The sequence below is a fragment of the Zeus faber genome (genome assembly GCF_960531495.2).
Source record: "Zeus faber genome assembly, chromosome: 12".
In the NCBI taxonomy this organism is placed as follows: Eukaryota; Metazoa; Chordata; class Actinopteri; order Zeiformes; family Zeidae; genus Zeus; species Zeus faber.
In genome coordinates, this window is record NC_137196.1 from 17,455,370 (window position 1) to 17,470,377 (window position 15,008).

The window sequence follows — 15,008 nt, forward strand, 5'->3', positions numbered from 1 at the left end:
GTGGATTATTCATGTAAATATTGTAATTTGAATGCCAATCGAAATTCTTATTGTAATTGTAATTCAGCGTATGATTACTATTGTTATTATTATTATTATTATTATTATTATTATTATTATTATTATTATTCTGCTTGTTATTATTCTTTTTTATTATCATCGTTATTATTACACTGCGTATTATTATTATTATTATTATTATTATTATTCTTGTTATTGTTATTATGTTATATATCCACGTATTGCATGTTATGCGCCAGAGCCCGAGCTGACGCGGCAGTGCGCATGCGCGGAGCCCCCTCCTCTGCAGACCGTGCACCGCGCCGACGCTGCTGGGTCCGCGGAGCCCCCCCCCGCCGCCCCCCCCCCCGGCGCAGACGAGGATGGCGAGTGCGGCGGATCCGGAGCGTCCGGCTTCTCTCTCGGCGTGACATCGATGCGTCCCCCACCGCTTTCGGACGCGCGCGGCACCGGGCCCCCTCCCGCCTCCTCCGCCTCCTCCACCTCCTCCACCTCCTCCTCGTCCTCCTCCTCCTCCGCGCCCCCTCCAGCCGCCTCCTCCACCTCCTCCCTGACAGCTCCTCCGATGCTCTCCGTTCATCAGCGGCCACCGCAGACGGGCGGCTTCGTCTAATAAACACTTTTTTTTTTTTTTTTTTTTTTTTCCTCCGCCGTGGGGGGCGGGGGGCGGGGGGCGGCGGGAAACCGGGTCATTATGCCCTTAGTATCCGCCGGGAACAGAACCCCGTCGACTTGCTTTTACGCAGCAGCTCTCTGCCTGCTCCATCTCTTTATTGTTTGCGTTTCGTCCGGAGAGGAGCGCCGTCAGTTCGGTGTGGAGGTAAGACGAGCCGAGCCCCCTCCGTCCTCCTTAGGAAAAAAAAAAAAACAGGAATAACCACTGTGTGTGTGTCTGGGTGGATGGGATGCCTCTGCACGCTGCGTGGTCATACGGAAAGGCGGTGCACCCTTCTTATATATATATATATATATCTCTATATATATATAAATATTTACTGTATACATGCACCAAAACAAAGCATTGCACGGCGTGCACTATTTAGGTCGGGGGCCGGGTCAAAGCGACACGAGAAGGACGCCCGTTTGGGGTTATTGCACTGCGGCCCGCGAGCTGATTCAGCCTGGTCCCTGGCGGAGGAGCTCCGCGCGATCCCTGCTGGAGGAGCCCCGTGCGATGGCACTCAGCACCGGGCCCAAACACCTGATTTGCAGTGCCGTGCACGATTTGTAATTGAAACAGTAATCTCGCACTTCCTTAATTCTGGCCCCATTACGGCAGACTCTAGTTGGATAATGGGATTTTTATTAATATCTCACAGCTTATTAATTGCTGGCACCCCTCGCCTTCAGGCGAAAAATGAAATTGCAGACTACACAGACGCGCGCGCACACACACACACACACACACACACACACACACACACACACACACACACACACATCATCATCATTCAATTTCATGGCTGACTGAGATCCAGCACCAAATGTACAGAAAACACATAGAAAACACACAGGGGCACACACACACACGAACACACAGACACACACACGGAAGAATGAGTGAAATACAGACAGGGGTGGGGGGGGGGGATAAACAAGGCGTTTAGCTCAGCAAAAAAGCTGGAGGCCGAATGGTGGGTGGGTTTGGGGGTGGTGGTGGTGGTGGTGGTGGAGGAGGGGTTGGATTAGCTTGCTGGAGCATATCTGTGTGCTTGTTTGTGTTTATGTGTGTGTGTGTGTGTGTGTGTGTGTGTGTGTGTGTGTGTGTGTGTGTGTGTGTGTGTGTGGGGAGTGGACAGCTGTGAAGAGCGTGGGCATGTCGCTGCTCTGATCGGGATGGATTTTGACAGTGACCCCTGGAAGACTCTCTCTCTGTCTGTCTGTCTGTCTGTCTGTCTCTCTCTCTCTCTCTCTCTCTCTCTCTCTCTCTCTCTCCCTCGTGCTCTCTACGGCTGCTTTCCCCTCCAAAATCAAGCAGGACCTTCCTTCGCTTGGACCTTCCCCGCTTGGCCACCTAGAAGCTATCGGGGATCTTGCCCTGGAAGTTGCATGTGCTTCCAGTGAAACAAAACATTGAATCACTATGTTCTTGATGGAGTGTGAATGGATGTGGGTGCAGGTGCAAATGGATGCTGTACTACCCAGAGTGCTTTGCAGGAAAAAACGTCCTGCATCAATGGTTTATTCCTTCCTGGTTGTGTACAAAGGGTCACCAGAAGGAGACAGGACACCCACGCGTTGTCGCAGGATTGCTGAATATTTATTAATTAAGATGCTTTTTTTTTGGTCCAGAACCCTCTTCAGACATGGCCTGAAGGAAGGAGTCACATTTTTAATGAATAAACATTGAGCGAAGTGAGGAGCAAGCAAGTGTGTAGGTCCACCGGTTCCTCAGTAACTAGACGGTCAAATTATACGGCCCTTCGGGAACGTCTTCGTCCATGCAGAAAGCGGACATTAACGCCAAAACGGAAACCCTCATGCCAGTTGTTCCGCAAAATGTGGATGTTTGCTTCATACATAAACATATGATCCTATCTGTACCGGGCAAACTTCGACGCATGAATCATAAAGAAATAACGGCCATAGAAAAAACAAAAACAAAGCATTGGACACGTGAATGTGTCATTTTTCGGAAGCATCCTAAACCAAAACGGTTGGAGCATAATCTCAGCTCCAGTAAAAACTGCGACATATGACGATATGAATATTCCTCCCCCCTCCACAGGAATGGCTCCAGAGATATGGCTACCTCTCGTACACAGACCCCAGAATGTCTGTCCTGCGCTCGGCCCAGACCATGCACTCGGCCATCGCTGCCATGCAGCGCACCTACGGCCTCAATGTCACAGGGACACTGGATGAGAGAACCAGGGGGTGAGTCTACATGCGTGCACCCTCTTCACACGCGGGTGAATCCGTCCGTCCTTTACTGTAAATGACCTTCGATGTATTTTTATGGATTTCTATGGATTTCTATGGATTTTCAAGTGTACTTCAACACCTTGTGCTCCATGCTGGGATATAAAACCAGGGTTCAGGTGACATGTACTACATGTGTTCGTCACGTCCATGCAGGCAACGTGGAGTTGTTATTGAAACATGTATCTCCTCCGCTCTCTCTCCCCCTCCCCTCCTCTCCTCTCTCCCTCCCCCCTCCTCTCCTCTCCTCTCCTCTCCTCTCCTCCCGCCCCTTCACCTCCTCTTCACAGGTGGATGCAGAGGCCGCGGTGTGGCGTTCCAGACAAACTGAAGAATGTTTCCCGCTCTCGGAGGCGTCGCTACGCGCTGACGGGCCAGAAGTGGCAGCGAACGCACATCACCTACAGGTGAGACCCACGCCGGTCGTCCTGGCGACCGCTTATTATAGGCTTCCGCGTGTTTGCCAATGTATCTGTTAATTTCTTTGGGGCCGCATGCAGTGAGTTGTCATAGAGACGGCCCGAACACGTCACACCGGAGGCCGCCCCAACACACAAACACTGACATCACACGTTCATTTCCCATTGAGTCTGGAGAAGCGCATGAATGAGACCCGCGCCCATTGATTGGAATCTCAAATCGTTCTTTCATTCATTCTCTTCTTTTGTCGAAACGAATTGTTTCCGGTGAATAACGCGGAAAAAAAGAAGGGGGAAGTCTCCCTCCTCCGTCGAGACGGACCGTGGAAAAAAAACAACAAAAAAAAAGAAAACGTGAATGAAAATCGGCCGCACTCTCGGCGAATAGGAATATTCAAATGATCCTCCTATCACACCTGATTAAGCTGCCATGCGCCGCGGGTTCTGAGGGCGAGCGATAAAACGGGTCCTCGGCTCGACCGGGAATTGACAGGTTACGGTGGTAATAGACGATAACGCTGTCAATTTATTCAAATCCTTCCTTTCCTCTCCCAATTTGAGTTGATGAGCCACCTCTCTTAATGGAATGTCAATCACCGCCGAGGCCGCCTGCACATTCCCCATAAAAAATGAGTGGAACGAGAGAGCAAGCCGACTTAGAGCGTGCGAGAGAGAGAGAGACAGAGAGAGAGAGAGGGATGATTCCGCACACAGCCATGCCTGCCGGGGACTGATAACGACTGCTTATGTGAAAAGTTTTGGCCAAGGCTACCAGCCTTGGAATAATTTTCTCAAGTAAAGACTTAAACATTTCTCCTCATTTTGTTAAGTAAAAATGTTAACGCTGAGTTCAGAGGAAAATGGTGGGTTTAAATAATTGAGGTGGGGTCATTGCGGTGCTGCATGTCCAACTAGTCTTCACGGGTACTTGTGAGCGGGTTACGTAAGCAGCGGAAATGCTTGGAGAGTTAAAAGGACGGGTTCAATCGAGGTCTTGAAGCGTTTACTCCTACAGTATAATTTATTGTTATTAATTATTACATAACCGTTCATGGCAACCCCCTCGCCAAACGCTTTACTATTGAGGAACGTACCACTCTGCTGCCGCCTCTCACTGGGCTTGAATGCGGTTCAATGAGGCAAAGTCTGAAGCCGTAAAAAAAAACAAAAAACAACTGAAAACAGGAAACTCACAAAACAATCAAGTCAGACGTTTTTTATATATAATGCCAAAGGTTGCAAACCGTGCGTGTTGTGAGGTTTTTTCGGGGTCTTATTGACTCTTTGTACTTCGAATCAGCTGTTTTTGGCAACGTCTGCGCCGACGGATGAGACTAGGAACATAAAACGAAGACATGCGGGACTGTAATGTGGGTTTCCCATTTTCATAAAGGAGATCGAATGTTTTGTTTTTGTTTTTTTTGTTTTTCAAGCTTCTTTGCCCCGTTGCCCCGTCTGTTTAAGCACAGCGAGAAGTTGCAGCAGAGTTGTAAGTTTCTCACTAGCAGAGCCCTGGTTGTGAGGTTGTGCTATGAACAGTTATAAATAATGGCAAAATACTTGAGTTAAGTCCCGGATTGAAACGTAGAGGTCCTAGCCCTTATCGCTTGACGGATTCGACAGAGGATCCCCTTCCCCGCCGATCGGCCAGCAGATAAGAGGGCGCTCACGCTGTCCTCCCCCTCCCCCCCGCAGCATAAAGAACGTGACGCCCAAGGTGGGCGCGCGGGAGACGCACGACGCCATCCGGCGAGCGTTCGACGTGTGGCAGGGCGTGACGCCGCTGCGCTTCGAGGCCGTGCCCTACAGCGCCCTGGAGAGTGGCCGGCGCGACGTGGACATCACCATCATCTTCGCCTCAGGTTTCCACGGCGACAGCTCCCCTTTCGACGGCGAGGGAGGCTTCCTGGCCCACGCCTACTTCCCGGGCCCGGGGATAGGGGGTGACACACACTTTGACTCGGACGAGCCCTGGACCCTGGGGAACCCAAATCACGACGGTGAGCGGCGAGGGAGGGAGAGAGAGGTTTGCATGGAGGAGGAGAATTGCATATCAAGGTCAAAATAAAGGTGCTCTGTGGGCAAAGTGAAGGGCAGAGGAGACGGAGTAAAGTGTGAGTAAGATGTTGAAGACTGGGCGAACAGCGGGGAAAAAAGGAGCGGGCGATAGAGGTATAGCAGTGGGCTGGAAGGACATCATGAATATTGGGAGATGGATATTGGAAAAGAAGCGGTAAAGATTAAGGATGTGAGCCGAAATGATAGAACCCTCACAGCTCAAACAAGGAGAAGGAGAATGTGTGTAATAAAGCGAGACAGAGAGAGAGAGAGGGGGGGGGGGGGGGAGGTTACACCTTCTGCAATATATAGAAAATAAAATGGACTGTGACGATTAGAGCTAATGGAAAGCAAACAACGGATATTGAAGATGGATAGATGAGGGCTCTAAGACAGGCACATTACCACAAGATGCCTTATGAGGCGTACTGAACCAAAAAAACATCAAGTGCTGAAATGAATTTGATGAGACACTTTTCGGTGGAGAAGCAGCACCCCATCTGCCAAGTGTTGATGTTTTTGTGCATAATAAGCTCCTCAGATGACAGGATAGAACGCTGGGCTATTTTAAGACATTGGTCCGCTGGCACATTAATATGGCTTTTTTTGAATTTGTCGTGATCTTGACTCCTAAATGGTCGCCTCATGTTAAATTTAGACAAAAGCACAATTTTGATATCCATACCATTCCAAGGAATACCAGAACAAAGCATTAAACTATTGCTTTGTTATGTTATGTCATGTTATGTTATGTTATATTATGCTATGTGCAGTATAGCGTAGTGTTATGTAGTGTAGTATAGTATACAATAGTATAGTATAGTATAATATAGTATAGAACTGTATAATAGTATAGTATAGTGCAGTATAGTGTAGTGTTATGTAGTATAGTACAGTATAGTATACAGTAGTATAGTATGGTATTTTACTGTATAGTATAGTATAGTGCAGTATAGCATAGTGTTATGTGGTATAATATAGTATACAGTAGTATAGTATAGTGCAGTAAAGTGTAGTGTTATGTAGTATAGTATAGTATAGTATAGTATAGTATAGTATAGTATAGTATAGTATAGTATAGTATAGTATAGTATAGTATTGTATAGTATAGTATACAGTGGTATAGTATAGTATGGTATAGTACTGTATAGTATAGTATATTATAGTATAGTGTAGCGTAGCATAGTATAGTATAGTATGGTATACTACTGTATAGTATAGTATAGTGCAGTATAGTGTAGTGTTATGTAGTATAGTATAGTGTAGTATAGTATAGCATAGTATGGTATAGTATAGTATAGTATGTATAGTATAGTATAGTATAGTATAGTATAGTACAGTATGGTATGGTATGGTATAGTATGGTATGATATAGTATAGTAAGCGTAGCATAGTATAGTATAATGTAGCGTAGCATAGCATAGCATAGTATAGTATAGTATAGTATAGTATAGTATAGTATAGTATAGTATAGTATAGTATAGCATAGCATAGTATAGTATAGTATAATATAGCATAGCATAGCATAGTATAGTATAGTATAGTATAGTATAGTATGGTATGTATGGTATGATATAGTATAGTAAGCGTAGCATAGTATAGTATAATGTAGCGTAGCATAACATAGTATAGCATAGTATAGTATAGTATAGTATAGCATAGTATAGTATAGTATAGTATAGTATGGTATAGTATAGCGTAGCATAGTATAATATAGCGTAGCATAGCGTAGTATAGTATAGTATAGTATAGTATAGTATAGTATAGTATAGTATAGTAATATTAATAGTAATACTAGTAATATTATAATATATGTATATTCCATTCATTTAGGTTAGCCTCCACTGTAATAAAGTGGAGCAAACCATCCGTCAAGCGCCATCTTTTTCCTCCCATGGGGAGTGTGGACGCAGGCCAGGTGGAGCAGTGGCCTGTTTAATTACATTTCCTGCAGGACGCAGGGCCGCTCCAGCGCCGGCCGGCCCCGCAACCCTGCACTTGGCCGTCGACACCTCACATTGTCGGCAAGGAGGATCTTTTACGCCCAACTCCTTTCCGCTATTTTCCAGCCGCCGCCGCCATCTCGATTCCTTGAATCCCCTTGAATGAGACCCCTTGCGTTGTCCTTCATTATGCGGCCGCGCAACACTCTCGGCTCGTATCTAGCGCCGCGTTCGCCGGGCCGCGCGCTTCAGATGCCGCGTGTTGCCTCGTGCACTAATGGAGCGGCGAGCCGGAGATCGATGCGGGGTGGGGATGGGAGTGTAACCTTTGAGTCACCGACGCGGGGTCAGCGGCGGGTTCCTTGTGGGTGGATATCGTGCTGCAAAGGGCAGCCATCTCCCGGGGCCGTCGTCACAGCTCGCCGACCGTAGAGAAAGCGTATGCTCCTGTTGGGAGTCAAGCTGAGGTTTCAGTTTTCTGACCGCCGAGTGTGTGTGTGTGTGTGTGTGTGTGTGTGTGTGTAGGCCGTGGGGGCTGTAGGGCCGGGCGGTATGGACAAAATCAAATGTCGCTTTTTTTTTTTTCCAGTTTCTTTTTGACAAATACCTCGGTGTTGACAAGCTGATGGTATAGTGTGGGTGACGAGTAGTGCTTTCATCGGATATTTACACGCAAGAAATATCTGAGAAGACCACACGGCCAAGCAGGTAGCGGCAGCTGGTCCGCGATGTTCCGAAAATCGCGGGACTTGACTTCAAGACCAGGAAAAGACAACATTTAACCGCTGTATATCAGAGTATTGCAACCAACAAGACCTCAGGCACTGTCTGGTTTCGTATCCCAGTGTCGATATGACGTCATACGTCGGGTGTGTTGTTTCCCCGTGTGTAGCTGCATGAGGCCTAGAAGGTGGACGAAGCCCTGGTCAGTTTCATCCATCTCCGGGAAAAAGTTCTGGTTCCACTGGTTGATTTTGCCCCCCAAACTGAACAACCAGAAGCGCAGGACCGATGAATTCTGGTTCTTTGTCACCTTTGCCATAGTTGGTTAGCCTCAGTAATACTGTTAAGTTGGTGTGTCACACTTGCACCGCGTGACTTCTTAACCGCATTACCGCATTTGTATATTTTTGTATTTTATTGTATATTTTTTTGCTATCTCCGTGCTGTGTTCAAGGACTTCTGGAGACAGCGTTCAGTTGCTCCGCTCCCGCTCGTCACTCCAGCTTTGCGCGCCGCGGGCGAGGGGGAGGGGCCCTCCCTTAGAAATGAGGGGGATTTTGTTCGTGCGTGTCTGATTATTATCAGTTATTTCTACGGCCGTCCGGGACTCAGAATGTTGTCGGTCGTATCGAATATTTATCGAATATGAGGGGGGGGCGCCATCAACCGCAGTACCGCGTTGCTTTTCACCGCGGTCGGCAAAAACTCATACCGTCACCGCCTTGATATTTACTAATCTTTCTGAATGATTTGAACCCACTGAATAGTTTGAGACCACTTGCTGGAGCTCTGAGCTCAAACTCCCCGTGGTTCCCTGTGCAGCTGTTTTGTTGATCGCTCAGATATTAAAACAGTAGCCAGCGCTGAGTAACTGACTGACTTACACCTCCATAACGGTTCAAGGTGTTGCACTTATACTTGAGTTTATATATTCTTACACGACTTTACCGTGAGTGTCATTCTTAAGTACTGTGATTCATATGTGTGCAATTAAATATTGAAAATGAAATATTTGCACAGCTGCAGGTGCTGTTCCACTGTGTGTTTAAGCGCCTTCACCGCGTGTCGTCCTCGCCTGCTTTCCTCCGCTTGGTCTCCAGGCAACGACCTGTTCCTGGTGGCGGTCCACGAGCTGGGCCACGCCCTGGGTCTGGAGCACTCCAACGACCCCACGGCCATCATGGCTCCCTTCTACCAGTACATGGACACGGAGAACTTCAAACTACCTCACGACGACCTGCAGGGAATTCAGAAAATCTACGGTAACTCATCTCCTTGTCCAGTTGGAGCAACGCGTCAATCTGCGAATCAAAGTCGAAATAACTCGCCGCCCTAATGTGATAGAAATCCCGAAAATTGTTTTAGTAGCTCGTATACAAAAGTGGGGACATAATAGAAGGTCCATGTCAAATTGATTTACTTCTGTCTTTACACTCAAATTTCAAATTGCAGTTTGGCATTCATCCCTATTGGGCATTCTCTGCCTAAATGAATTCAGGAAAAATATAAATTACAGTTATATTTGATTTTCCTTTTCACCAATGGTGCAGTAGAAATGGGTATGTGATTTTGTCAAAGTTTGTGTCATTTCTTTTCGTTTTTTGTGCAATATTGTCTCATTGAGCCACATTAAGTTCCCCGTTTAGTTATTATTTATTTTCCCTATCCCTATATTTTCAGCCTAAATGAATGCATAAAAAAAAAAAAGAATTAAAGGGGTATTTCCCGCAGGCCCTCCGGACAGAGCCCCGCAGCCGACCAGGCCCCCGCCCACGGCCTCCCCGCCTCGCTTCCAGCCCCCCTCCGATCCGCGCAAGCACGAGCGGCAGGTCCGGCCCCACCGCCCGCCCCAGGGGGCCAAGCCCTCCAACCCCAACGCCAAACCCAACATCTGCGACGGAGGCTTCAACACCCTGGCCATCCTGCGCCAGGAGCTGTTCGTCTTCAAGGTCCGTGCCGCTCGGGAGAGGGTTCATGAACCGTGCCCTGATTGTCATTCCAGTTAGAATTTAAATGGAATTTGCGTTGGATATCGTTTTTCTAAAGAGGTGTGTTTGGCAACATGGGAGCTCTTTGGTCTTTTGCTCTTTGGCCTCCTACACCTTGTCTGATAGCACACGTCCATTCATTTCTCCTGACAACAGTGATTATTGTGAAGATCATTATGACGTTATGCCGATAATATCCCATTGTGTGTGTGTGTGTGTGTGTGTGTATGTGTGTGTGTGTATGTGTGTGTGTCTCCATAGGACCAGTGGTTCTGGAGGGTGCGGGACAACTCGGTGGTCCCCGGCTACCCCATGCAGATCAACTACTTCTGGAGGGGCCTGCCCGCCAAGATCGACGCCGTCTACGAGAACAGCGAGGGGAAGTTCGTCTTCTTCAAGGGTACGGGAGAGAGAACGAAAAAGAGACGACGCCGCTTGATGGAACCCCGGACACGCATGTGTTGTTTTTTGTCAGTGAACCGCAAAAAAAAAAAAAAGAATATTTCCAAATGTTTCTAAATTGGCAAAAATAAAAAAAATTTAAAAGGCGGCAAAAGTAGACGTCTAACGTCTTACGTACTACGGGTAGGAGAGAGCGAGAACATTTGTGTGTGTGCGTGTGTGCATCTTTTGTGAGAACTAAGTGGATGTTTTCCATGCTAGGACGATTGGTGATGGTGATTCTGTGTGTGTGTGTGTGTGTGTGTGTGTGTGTGTGTGGGTGTGTGTGTGTGTGTCTGCGTGTGTGTCTGTGTGTGTGCTGGTAAGGGTCTGGCTCAGCCATCCGTCCATCAGTGAGATTAACATGGCATCTGTCACCCAGTGGGATCAGAGAGCGCCTCATCCTTTATTTATTTGCTCAGGGAGACATAACACAGCGCGCGTGTATTTGTGTGTGCGGACGTGTCGATGGATTACGTGTGTGTGCGCGTGTGTGTGTGTGTGTGTGTGTGTGTGTGCGCGCGCGTCTATGCGGTGACTTACTTGCAAGAGCAACTCTGCAACCCGCTCTCCACACTTAGGATCAAGCCGAATTAGAGGCACGTATAGCTCGCGACCAAAACACAAAACAGTGCGTCTCAGTGGAATCACCTTCAAATCCGGACTCGGTCTCTGTCCTCATGATATCACAGGCAGTGGCTCATAGATCGTTTGTTTAATGTTTCCCACGTTTCATGTCACGCACGGAAAGAAAATCAATCGCAATGATTTCACTCACACCTTGAGCGGTCAGGGAATCTACCTTCATCCGTGTAGATCTCCTTCGTAAAGATCTGATAATCTAGTCCATGCATATATATATATATATATTTTTTTTTTTTTTCTTAGGAAACCGTTTCTGGGTGTTCAAGGACACGACGCTCCAGCCCACCTACCCTCAGGACATCTCGCTGTTCGGCAGCGGCATGCCCACGCAGAGCATCGAGACGGCCGTGTGGTGGGAGGACGCCGCCAAAACCTACTTCTTCAAAGGGGACAGGTCTGCCGGCCGGGACGGGAGGGGCTGGGCTCTGAATTCTAGTCGATGCCTGTAAAACAGGTTTACAACTGGAGTACTCCTCTGTAGTCTAAATATAATGTACCATAGGTTATATGGTTTATTGAGTGTGGTCTTACGTTTACGTTGAGTGCAAAGAAAAAAGGAGTGTAGCATAGAAATGCACTAGATAGATGAAGCTCCTTTTCTTGCTTCAGTCTTAATGTACAGTAGGATCTCATTTACCAGAAATCTGATAATACAATCTGTATGAGTTTTTATTACGCCGTGAAAATCGCAAGTATGCATAGTTCTTGCGGAAATAGGAAGAAAGGAAATGGACTTTGCTTCCCGTGTAACAGGAAACAGGAAAAATAGGGTAAAGATTTTTTTTTCCCAGTTATGCGTTGTCATTTTGAATGCGTGTCAATGTGTCCCACACACCGCCCGACTGTCTGTCCGTCATGATAAATCCTATCCGCAGGGGTCAGGAGACCTTGCGGAGACAGAAGATAAAAATTTACAACGCGCTTTGTCATGATTCTGTCATCTCTCGGCCCCGCCGTCGGACATTAGGACAAACATAACTTTGTTCGCCTTTCAACTCGCTGTCTCTGGCAGTACCGCTCACAAGAAATGACAATGCACAGAAAGTCTGAGATCTGCGCTTTGTGTGTGTGTGTGTGTGTGTGTGCGCGCGTGTGCGTGTGTGCCAGGCAATCTCACTTTCACCATCGACAACAGCAAGTCAGCTGAACTACATCTACATGGCGGATCCGCATATGGCTAATTAATGAAACGCTATGGGCAGTCATGCGAACGCACACGCTCACAGTTCGTACAGTTCGTCGTGATTTTTAACCTGGTGATCGGCAGCGGCTTAGCGTTTCGGGTTTGCGGGGACGGGACTTTTTCCCCTCTGTGAGTATTTTGGATCAGGGAAGCCCCACATACTCTCGTCTCATAACAGAATTAAGAAGAGAGGAAGAATCTTTAATTGTCACGCAACACACCACGCTACAACACATGCACACACACACACACACACACATGCACATGCTTTGGGTGGTGGCCAGTGAAATGTGGCCTCTGCATTTAACCCGTCCTGGCTTGTCCTTCCTCCGGGGGGGGGCAGCCAGGAGCAGTGGGCAGCTTTCGTCGACGCGCCCGGGGACCTGGTAACGAGTGTCCATCGCTGGTCAGACGATGATGTGTGCATGTTTTTTTGGCGGGGGTCCTTACTGACGTTAGGAAACTCCATGTGAGCACGGGGAGAACATGCAAACTCCACACAGAAAGGCTCCTATTTGGGAGATAACCCGCCTTCTTGCTGTGAGGCAGCAGTGCAATGCACTGTGACATAAAATCCAATTGCAAAAGCTGTGCTCACCATGACATATATTAAATAAACGTCATTTTTCTTTAACATCTGAAAGCCATTAGAAATACTGAACGTCCATCGTCAATCAGTTCGTCCTATTGATCGAGGGCTGTAAGTCTATACAGCTCACTGAAAGGAATGGACGGGGATTGGATTGGCGGTAAGACATCGACACCTGACACACAACCTTTTGGGGCTGGGATTCGGTATCGGCAGTGAAAGACGGCAGTGGTGCATCCGGCGACTTATAATAAAACCACCGTGCACAGCGCAGCCCACTCAACACCCTGTGAGGTAGAAGCCAGTTTGGGCCGCGCGTGGCTGCTCTCGCCGTTACGTTTTACTGCCGCGTAGCTGCTGGCGTGGAATGTCTGCTCCCGGCGAATCAGATCCTCTCATTGTTTTTAGGCTTGTCGCCTGCCATGGCTGATAACATCAATGCATCCAGATCCTATGGACTCTGCGGAAAGGCACTGGGGGCCGACAGGCAGCGTGAAATGCCATATGAAAGCCTCTCTCTATGTGGTGTAAAAGTATTTCTTGTCAGTACTGCTCAACGAGGCAACATTTTTTTCATTATTTTTTTAAAGGAATATGTCTCGATGATATTTTGGTGTGACAGGCATTGCCGAGTGGCGGCTTTGTCATAATAATCAGCTCATGAATTGAACCTCCCTCTAGGATAAGTTGGACTTAAGGCGCCGGTGCATATCCTCTTGTAGCCTCACTTTAGGAACCTTTATTAATATTTTATTTGATTTAATATTCATATTTATTTGATATCGTTTTTAAAGGGCAGCTCCCTCGCTTTCATTCAAACCCAGTTGCGAGACTGTGCGACAAAGTGAGAGGTGGCTTGGGCTCTTTGATTTTTTTTTCGCAATTTTCCCCTAAATTATACCCTTTATTTGAGCAATGTGTCACAGATTTCAAAAGCTCAAATAATCATTGCACTCTTTGAGGTCTCAGGAAATGTATAATTTACCCATACTAGAAGACTGTGATGGGCAATTGTGGGCCTTAAAATAGAAGAATGACTGATGGAGGAAAACCGATGAGTCACAATTTGCGAGCGTATGGACATGTGAGGATGTGAGGCGGGTGAAGCTCATTGTCCTCAGTGAGACAGGACGTGCAGCCGTGGGTCTCACACAAAATAACACTAGAATGTGAAGCAAAGGGAATCCAAAATGCCTGACTCTGTTCAGATGGACAAAGTGATCTTCTGCCTTACCGCTCAACCCTGTGGTCTGGGAGGTGTTTTAGCCTTTGGTCTCGTGGATCTCCTCACCGGTGTGTGTGTGTGTGTGTGTGTGTGTGTGTGTGTGTGTGTGTCTGTGTTTGGGATGCTTGACCGAGTGCATCCGTGTATTCATGGGTGTGAGTGTCCTTTACCCACAGTGGTCTGTCTCCGTCTGCCCTGTCACTCTGCAGATACTGGAGGTACAATGAGGACATGAGGACCATGGACCCTGGTTATCCCAAACCCATCACAATCTGGAAGGGCATCCCCGACTCTCCGCAGGGGGCCTTCGTGGACAAGGCCAATGGTACGCGTCGTTTCCCTCTTTGGATTATTTTGAATTCGAAGCACCCGGCGTCGGCTGACGATGAGGGACGATGATGATGATGTGAATGTGTCCTTTGTCCAGGCTACACCTACTTCTACAAGGGCAAGGAGTACTGGAAATTCAACAACCAGATGCTGCGCGTGGAGCCGGGCTACCCCAGGTCCATCCTGCGGGACTTCATGGGCTGCGACGGCCTGCCCTCCGACCACGACTGGGACTGGAGCCCCACGGTGGTGGAGGAGCGCCACTACGACAGCGGCGACGTGGACATCGTCATCAAACTGGACGGCGCCGGCGGCACGGAGAAGGCGGTCGCCATCGCCATCCCCTGCGTGCTGGCGCTGTGCATGATGGTGCTGCTCTACACCGTCTTCCAGTTCAGGAGGAAGAGCACGCAGCGCCACATACTGTACTGCAAGCGCTCCATGCAGGAGTGGGTCTGAGGGCGCTTCCCCCCCTTCGCGGTCTTGTTGTGACGTCAACCCCCCCCCTGAGTACAGTGAAC

General features: G+C 48.0%; 1 protein-coding gene across 1 annotated transcript; it reads left to right on the forward strand.

Moving 5' to 3' along the window:
• Positions 1 to 715: 715 nt before the first annotated feature.
• mmp16b (matrix metallopeptidase 16b (membrane-inserted)) lies at positions 716 to 14,946 on the forward strand (the record flags this gene model as incomplete). The annotated part of the gene is made up of 10 exons (XM_080011028.1): positions 716 to 841; positions 2,750 to 2,898; positions 3,234 to 3,350; positions 5,058 to 5,362; positions 9,187 to 9,348; positions 9,818 to 10,035; positions 10,336 to 10,474; positions 11,404 to 11,554; positions 14,367 to 14,482; positions 14,585 to 14,946. 10 exons carry the CDS (start codon positions 716 to 718, stop codon positions 14,944 to 14,946), a joined length of 1,845 nt encoding a protein of 614 aa, XP_079867154.1.
• Positions 14,947 to 15,008: the final 62 nt, after the last annotated feature.